This window comes from Agrilus planipennis, unplaced genomic scaffold, assembly GCF_000699045.2.
Source record: "Agrilus planipennis isolate EAB-ADULT unplaced genomic scaffold, Apla_2.0 scaffold135, whole genome shotgun sequence".
NCBI lineage: Eukaryota > Metazoa > Arthropoda > Insecta > Coleoptera > Buprestidae > Agrilus > Agrilus planipennis.
In genome coordinates, this window is record NW_020438876.1 from 573,644 (window position 1) to 582,850 (window position 9,207).

The window sequence follows — 9,207 nt, forward strand, 5'->3', positions numbered from 1 at the left end:
CCCATGTAAAACTTTAAAGATATATGTATATATAAATATACGAGAAATTTAGTACATCTTCTTTTTTGCAGCTGTCTTTGTTCAATCTTGCTTTAACGTTTCCTTTAAAGGAATATTAATTTTATATTAACAAAAGTAAATAAAATTAAATAATCCCAATTTAACAATTAGGTAAAAATCTTATTCTATAGTCTATTATCTGTGAAAAATCAAACATAACTTTCTTTAGTCGTTTTTCAATTGTAATTATTGCCAATCTATAAATATTAGGCACATTTAATAAAATCTATTTTCAAATAAACCAAAAAGGGACTCGCCTTAATTACCATAAAACTTATTCACTGTGGACACCTACCTCTACTGTATCAACATAAGACTTTTAGAGTAAAACAATGAACAAGATTTCTGGTTACTAAAGTGAGTCTCCCTTTGGTTTAATTATTTCTTTATCGCATTTTCCAATTTCTACTTTCTATTTTCAAAATTGGATCGAAAAAGCAACAACTACATATAATTATCACCATGCTTGTTAAAATTAAAACGATAGCATTCATTGCATCACAACATTATAAATTAAAACTCCCAAAGTCTAAGCCTAAACAAAATGTTAACGTAAAGGGTTTGTTATTCCTTGCTAAAAAATATAAATCAAAAACTGAAAATGGACGTAGCTGGTTAATAATGTCACTATTATATTAATGAAACAGAATAAAAACTTAAAAGTTATATGAATAAGTCATTTCATTACTTTCAATTTCTTATGCTGTATATGCTGGTCTCAATTGTTTATTTATAACGGCTAAATATCAACATAATTATGTATGAAAAATCTAAGAAGTAAACTCGAAAGAAATTTCTTAAAAAAGAGGCAAATAAAATAAAAAGCATCTCAAAATATTTTAAGAAGCAAAAATTGCAGTTATTCACAGGCAAATTTACTTTTTTACCTTTCAATTTTACTATGGAAACTTTACCGAGACGACGTAGAGATCCTTATGTAACAACCCTAAATAAAATAGGATCTTAAGAAATACAAAAAGCAATTGCCATCAAATAAAAAAAAAACATATTTTGATAGCTCTATTATTAAAATATCAGTTGCCCCGACTCTAAATTGTGAAATTAATAATTTTGTCTTCCTCAAGTCGATGCTTAATATGTATTAAAGTTTAGTATTTTTATTTGTGGTGAATCGACAAAACTAAACACCCTCACATGAGACTTACGTTACAGTTCACCTTCTGCCTATGCTTTAGTTGCACTATAGAATAAAACAAATTAACTACACTGCTCGATATAATTTGTAAAGTGATTAACGGTTAAATTTTTCGGAATCAATTTTAGGAACCTCAAAAACTAAAATGCGGGTAGGTACTTTTTGACTTACCCGTGAACGGTTACGGGTTTTATTTCCCTTTTTGGCTTCACAGTATCTGCTTCTGGCCATTGGTAGGTGTCGGGTAAGGAAGGCTCATATTTATAACTAAATATCTTCGTTTTCACCCATGCCATTTTGTCCTGAGGTTCGGGATAGACCGACGCCAAACCTTTAAACAAGAAACAGCTAATAAATAAAAAGTTGTTAATAAGAAATTTGATATAGCAGTATTAGCATCTAGCAAGGAGGACCTAGAGATAGCTTTAAATAAAATGGAAGCGGTACTGACAGATCAGTACTGTATGAAAATAAATAAAAGTAAAACTAAAATACTGATATGCAAGGGAAGAAAAAGTAGGGAAAGGGCGAATATAAAGATAGGAGACGAAAAATTAAAAGAAGTGGCTGATTTCAGATACCTAGGAAGTCAGATAAGTCAGGATGGAAGGAGTAGTAGGGATATAAAGCAGAGGATAGCGCAGGGTCGTGTCGCCCTTAATAAAAAGAAGTCACTTCTATGCTCGCGAATGGTTAATCTAGAAATTCGAAAAAGGTTGTTAAAGGTGTATGTTTGGAGCACGGCGTTGTACGGGTGCGAAACATGGACAGTGGGAGCGGCGGAAAAGAAAAGGTTAGAAGCGTTCGAAATGTGGTGTTATAGGCGGATGACGAGGATATCGTGGGTAGAAAAGGTTAGAAATGAAGAGGTATTGGAGAGAATAGGAGAACAGAGGACTCTATGGAAGTCAATAAAAAATAGGCGAGATAGGTTGGTAGGACACCTTCTCAGGCATGAAGGTCTAGTCAGAGACATATTAGAGGCAGAAACAGGAGTTAGGAGGGGTAGAGGTAGACCTAGATTAGATTACTCTTCGCAAATAGTTAAGGATGTGGGCTGTTCTAGTTTTAGGGAAATGCGAAGTTTAGCTCAAAATAGGAAAGAGTAGAGGTACGTGTCCAACCAGTCTTAGGACTGATGACCTTATGATGATGATGAATAAGAAATTAACAACTTCTTTTTCGCACTCACCTTTTTCGTAGGCATATTCGCAAAGTTTGACTGCAATATGCATTGACACGTTTTGGATTTGTTTCAACGGCGGATATAAAGTTCCAGACTCCAATTCCGCAGGAGTCAATGTTTCAGCTACTGCTTTGGCTGCTATCAAAAACACTTCCTCCTTTATATGATACATTCCTGTCGCCAGAATCCCAAGCGCAACTCCGGGAAATATGTACGCGTTATTTCCTTGTCCAGTTTTGTATATTTTTCCTTCATATTCGACAGGAGGGAATGGAGAACCGCTTGAAAATAGACACCTGCCCTAAAAAAAAAACAAAATTTGCCATAGTATCTAATATAAGGTTAAATAATGGCTTCAATTCGCACTAGCCACACGGTGCACCATCAATTCGAACCGAGTCATTTGAGCGTAACTAATGTATAGTAAAGGGCTCGCCATAACTCAATGTTTCTACCGATTTGAGCCGAGACTCGCCATACTGTGCTTCACGACAAAAGTCTCGCCGCAATTCAAAATGTTTATCGATTTGAAACCGAGTCAAATTTGTCTCATAAAAACTCGCCAGACTGTTATTTACGTAAAAAGACTCGCCGCAATTCAAAGTTTTTACCGATTTGAACCAACTCCTCTCATAGAAACTCGCCATACTTTGCTTCACGCCAAAAGGCTCGCCGAAATTCAAAATCTTTATCGATTTGAACCGAGTCAAATTTGTCTCATAAAAACTCGCCAGACTGTACTTTACGCCAAAAGGCTCCCTGCTATTCAAAGTTTTTACCGATTTGAACCAACTCCTCTCATAGAAACTCGCCATACTTTGCTTCACGCCAAAAGGCTCGCCGAAATTCAAAATCTTTATCGATTTGAACCGAGTCAAATTTGTCTCATAAAAACTCGCCAGACTGTACTTTACGCCAAAAGGCTCCCTGCTATTCAATGTTTTTACCGATTTGAACCAAGTCAAACTCCTCATAGAAACTCGCCATACTTTGCTTCACACCAAAAGGCTCGCCGAAATTCAAAATCTTTATCGATTTGAACCAAGTCAAACTCGTCTCATAAAAACTCGCCAAACTATGCTTCACGCCAAAAGACTCGCCGCAATTTAAAGTTTTTACATATTTGAACCAATTCAAGTTCGCCACATAGATCGGCATGTAAATCGAAACTCGCCACAGCCATACATTCATACATTCACGACCTGTAAACCGCAATATGCAAAAAGGCTTGCCGCAATTTGAAGTTTTAACATTTTGAGCCGTGAAACTCGCCACGTCTGTAATTGAATTCATTCGGCGAGCAAAGGCCGAGTCTTAAACCATAACAACAAATATGATATGTCTTACCTGGGTATGAATAAAAGCTTGTTCGGCTGTGCATTCTGCTTTCGAAGTTGGATTACTCAGAGCGAAAATTATTGGTCTTTCGTTTGTTTTCGCCATGCTATTTAAGACTTCAGGTGTGAAAGTTCCTGCGGCAGTGGACGCCCCTGTTATTAAAGAACATTTTCGTGGTTAAAATTCCTAAATAAATAATCAATTTATCAAATCTTCTTACCTATTAAAACTTGGGGCTTGACTTCGTTGACAACGTCTATTAAAGTTCGAAGAGGTGGCTTATCTTTGGCGAAATGTCCTAACCCTCCTAGTAACGATTTGGGATCCCGGTCTTTCGTAACTAGCCCATCTATATCCATCATCCAGATTTGATCTCTCGCCTGTTGAAGTGAAAGTCCTTCCATTACCATCGCTTGCGCTATCAACGAAGCAATGCCTGAAAAACATTATTGTTGTTAGAAAAGTTTAGTTTAGTAATAATTAAAAAAAAAAAAAACAAAAAGACAATACCTAAAGCCGCGGCTCCAGCGCCGAAAAAGACAAACTTATTTTGAGGAAGAGTTTTTCCAGTGACCCTTTGGGCTGCTTGCACTCCGGCAAGAACTACACTGGCAGTCCCTTGAATGTCGTCGTTAAAAGTACAATACTGATTACGATACTTGTTCAAGAATTTGAAGGCATTAGGACTGGCGAAGTCTTCAAACTGAATCAGTGTATTTTGGCCGTACCTTCGGACTACCGCCTCCATGAACTCGTCGACAAACTCGTCATAATCAACCCCCGTAACTCTTTTATGTCGTAGTCCAACGTATAAGGGATCTTCTAACAGGTTCTAAAATTATGTCGAATATAATTATGTAGAACCGTTATTTACGTTAAGTCCACACTTCATTGTTTGTCCCGACGTCCAACAGTACAGGGAGACATTGGTACGGCGGAATGCCTGCTAGAGCGGTATAGAGGGCGAGTTTGCCCACGGGAATACCCATGCCCTGGGCGCCCAAATCGCCCAAACCTAAAATACGTTGACCATCGGTCACACAAACGCATCTTACACTCTCTTCGGGCCTGTGACAATTATAAATCAAAATCTTCATGTTTTACTACAGAAACTTAATATTTAATACCAATTTTTGAGAACATCCAAAATATGCCCCCTGTCGTTTATAGTAATAAATAGTCCCCTGGGTCGTCGGTAAATGAGACCGAACTTTTGGCATGCCAGACCTACGGTAGGTGTGTAGACGATGGGCATAAGTTCTTCTACGTTTTCCATGAGCAAACCGAAAAATAGTTTCTCATTTCGATCTTGCAATTCTGCTAAATATAAATATTTATTAAGGTCGTCGTTGTATCGTCGAACTGACTCCTGACATATTTCTATCTGTTCTTCTTGCGTTTTAAACCTTGGAGGCTGTAAACCGTGAATACCCAAAAGCTGCCTTTCTTCTAACGTGAATGCCAACCCCTAAAAGATTAATTAACCATGCTATTCCATTTAATGTTACTAATATATTAAGTATAGAATATATAAACTATAGAAATCGATTCTTTAAGAAATTGAACAATACTAAGCAAACGGCGATAAGTTTAGTCATTTCTTTGCTGTCAAAGATTCGAAAGATATACTAGTAATTATTGAAATTATTACCTAAATGATGCACAGATACCTTATTAAGCCGAGGGTCTCTTAAATGATCAATACCCTTGACTTGTGAAGGAGAAATAATTTTACCACCGACTGAGTGAAATTTACACCTCTGCAAACCATTTTCAAAAGAGGTAGAATTATTACATGGCGCCACACCTATTATCCCATGTCTGCAAGATGTAAGGACTATGCGAGAAGTTGGTCCATTAGAACTGAAGCAAAACAAAATACATTTGCTTTGCAATGTTGCTCATTACTAATTTAAATAATTTTGGTAAGTTTTGTACCAATTTTTGAGGAATTAATAAAGAAATGATGACACCATTAGGAAATAATCTATTTGAAATATTGATTACATATATAAAAAATATCGTGACGTTAATTGATACATAATCAATTATGCAGTTGTCTAACTGTTAAATTAAAAAATCATTCTCATTAATTTCGAGTATTTGATAATGGCTTGATTGTTACGTAAGTGTTTAGATAAATGGTTCAGATTTTATTTATTTCCCTTTATGACGATAATTGTTCTAGTTGCACATCAAGATAACTAAAACAATACACGTGTTTTTTCTTATAGAAAATTATTATCTAAGCATAATCTTACATTTACCTTCAAAAAATATTTATCTGGGTTATTACATAATTTAAAAAACATTAATGGTTTAAATACTACATTTACATGATATATTTTTATTATACGTATAATGGGGTATGTTTGCAGGTGTTAGAATATCAATCAGGATATCCTTTAGAAGGACTTAGTCAAACTGGCTATACGCATTGAAAAGGGACTCTAATTACAAAAAACTCAAGCACTATTAAGTATACGATTCGGTATTTTTTACTCGAAATTTTTATAAGCTACCTGAAGTTTTTGTAGTTCTGAGTGCTACTCTGTTTCAGTTCTGCTAGTCATCATCTTGTATAAATGCCAAATGTTAAGAAAGGTTTTTGATGAGTACCTAAAACTGGCTTTCTAGTTTTTTTTCTTGTTCTTGAATGCTTCACTGATTCTTTTCTAGATAAATACCAACTTAGGCACCCTATCATCTAGTACCTTGTTCCTGCAGGTGCACCAAGGAAAAGTATGGCCTTTTAGAGTTACTCTTACAGCTAATCGTAGAATTGAAACAGAGAACAACAAACGTAATGAACAATAAAACTTTTTAGTTTCGATTTTTGTTTTTGCGATGTGAAAATAGTTTAAACAAAACTAAATAAGGTGATACAACTCTCATCAAAATTGTGCATCGTTTACAACAAAACACAGAGGAATTAGAATGTTAAATTCATATTTAACATATAATGCCATTGGTGAAGCAATATGTTTTAGTTATTTTCATTTGTAAATATTTTATAAAGAGATGGAATGTGATATTTTGATACCATAGCATTTCATTAACTTACAAATCGTGTGTTTTATTACCACATATCAAGTTGGCAAAGTTGGCACAAATTTTCAGCATTGCAATATCTATGCACGCATTTGAAGCTTTATTATGATTAATTGCAACTTTGGGGAATTTGAAATTTTAAACGTTCTTAGGTTATTACGGTGCCTACATTTAGTGTCTGGATCCTGTAATTTACATGTTCTATTCTCATTACGTAACTCCTCAATAATTGTATCTAAATTGGTATTGATCTGAACGTAAAACGTACCTACAGACGAAGCCCAATAATTATTACCCCTGTCATCAATTAAATAATTTACAAATAAACTATAGAATAGAGAAATAGTTCGTTATCAATCATTATTATATTAACTACCTACATAAAATACGTACAAATACCTTCAGTAAGTATTTTCACTTATCGCATTTTGTTTACATAATTAGCACATATGACATAAAAATCAGAGTTTGTGGCTTATAAACTACAATAAATTAAAAGAGAAGAGAGCAAACAGAAACCTTGAAACTTTTAACGTATGTTTAAATTACATAATTCAAAATTAGTGATTAAAACACAATAGAACTTACGTAGTAGTAGTAAACGCACAAGTCCGAATTAATTTATCGTATTGTAGATTATCATGAATACATCACACATCACGTGAAATTATGTTTTACATACTTAATGATTTTTTAAGTGGTTGTTGCTCTCCTACGTCATCGCCAATTCACAATTAATTTCGGCGAAATCCGGCTCGAGGGACCAAAGCAATTGCAAAACATAAATACTTATGTTGGGATGATAAATTACTTATAGTAACAATAAGTTAAATCTTATTCCTACGGACTTTGCTATTATTTTCAAACTTCTAGGGACTATGAAAGGATCTTGGAAATAATTACGATTTCTTTTAAATTAAAACTAAAATAAATATTTTTATTGAAAGAACATAAAGGTATATGTAGTAGCTTTGTTTTTAAAATAAGCCATAGTCAATTTCTTGAAATGACTAGTTTTTCCATTCCCTTTAAGTGCACTTCATTCTCTAAAGTGTTTTTCAATGCCGTCATCGCTTGCTTTATCAATCTCATCCGTCATCCGGATGTAATGAAACATTTTTACAACTCTTACAGAATAGCACTTGCACAATATTTTGCATAAATAGGTAGGGAGTACCTGTACAAATACATAAAAAATATGGTATAACAATTCCTTATACGTAGAAGCATAAATATGAAATACTGTTATCAATGTTATCAGCTATCTTCAAACCACTTAGGCTTATCTGAAATCTGTTAAAGATTTGAGCACATATATTTTTAAAAGTAGCGGTAAATAATTCAACATGTTACTTCTGATTTCCTTGACGATACTATGGCAATTAATCCAATAAAAAAATGATTAAGAAAGATAACTTTACAAAATAGCAAAAAATTACATGAGTTGAAAGTAGATTTTTAAATATACTCTATTGATAACGTCCCTTTGAAGGTACCTGTTGCGCAAATAGTTGTGGCATAACAAAAACATAGTTTTGAGTAGGTACAACCATAATAACTTCCTAATTTAAAATGACATTGGACTTAATCCAAAACCGGACACATAGGGAGTATTACACTTAATAGTTAGTGTAATGACTATAGTCATAGCCAAAAGATACTCATACTAACGTTAAAGAGAAACCTTTAAAGCAATGCAAAAATATAATATTTAATCTTCGTTTTATAGATATTTACTGACAATAAAACATATTTCAAATTAATTAAAGAAAAATCAAAATTACATATACTGAGATCATAATGCGTCAATGTCCGAAAATAATTGTTAATCACCCTATCAAAACTTTATTGTCATAAAAAGGCCAGGGTTGTTCCAGTTATCTAATTGTGATATAATTAAGCGAGGAGGTAACCCTTTTTGAAACATTATATTTATTAACAAATGTAATTTAAAGTAATTCTAAATAAACAGCGTCATCAAATAAACATTAATATTATGTCACACGTCAGTTTCCGTATATCTTTGCATATTTAATGCTAACTCTACTGAATATTTTAAACTCTAATTAGTAATTTTAATTAATACCATTTAATAGATGCGAGAAGCTAGTTTATTCATTTACACGTAGAAGCACAGATGCAGTTTGCTATTATTATTAGTTAGGTCATTTCTATATTTTATTTAATAGGTAACACAAAAAATTCCAAAACTTAAATAAACATCCCTTACTAAAAAACATATTTTTATATAATGATAGAAAAAAAATTGCCTTTAGTAGAGATGTTTTATAACCGTTTTCATTCATATATTACTACCGTAGTACTACGTCGGACACGTGACATTTTATTGATAAAATCCAACCGGTTATTGAACCCAATCAATACAAAATAATGAAATATTTATATTTTTAATATA

At 33.4% G+C, this 9,207-nt stretch overlaps 1 protein-coding gene across 3 annotated transcripts in view; it reads right to left on the reverse strand.

Moving 5' to 3' along the window:
• Positions 1-19: 19 nt before the first annotated feature.
• The window catches only part of LOC108738647 (NADP-dependent malic enzyme-like), an 11,329-nt gene continuing 2,141 nt past the window's right edge, over positions 20-9,207 (reverse strand). Inside the window, exons 2-10 of one of the 3 annotated variants that reach the window (XM_025981247.1) lie at positions 5,411-5,603; positions 4,868-5,208; positions 4,628-4,808; positions 4,251-4,572; positions 3,961-4,176; positions 3,750-3,892; positions 2,409-2,703; positions 1,388-1,547; positions 20-102 (exon numbers count right to left, since the gene is read on the reverse strand). In XM_025981247.1, the coding sequence (XP_025837032.1) occupies positions 93-102; positions 1,388-1,547; positions 2,409-2,703; positions 3,750-3,892; positions 3,961-4,176; positions 4,251-4,572; positions 4,628-4,808; positions 4,868-5,208; positions 5,411-5,603 (1,861 nt within the window). In that variant the 3' untranslated portion in view covers positions 20-92. The other 2 variants (XM_018472162.2, XM_018472160.1) reach the window with 2 other exon arrangements.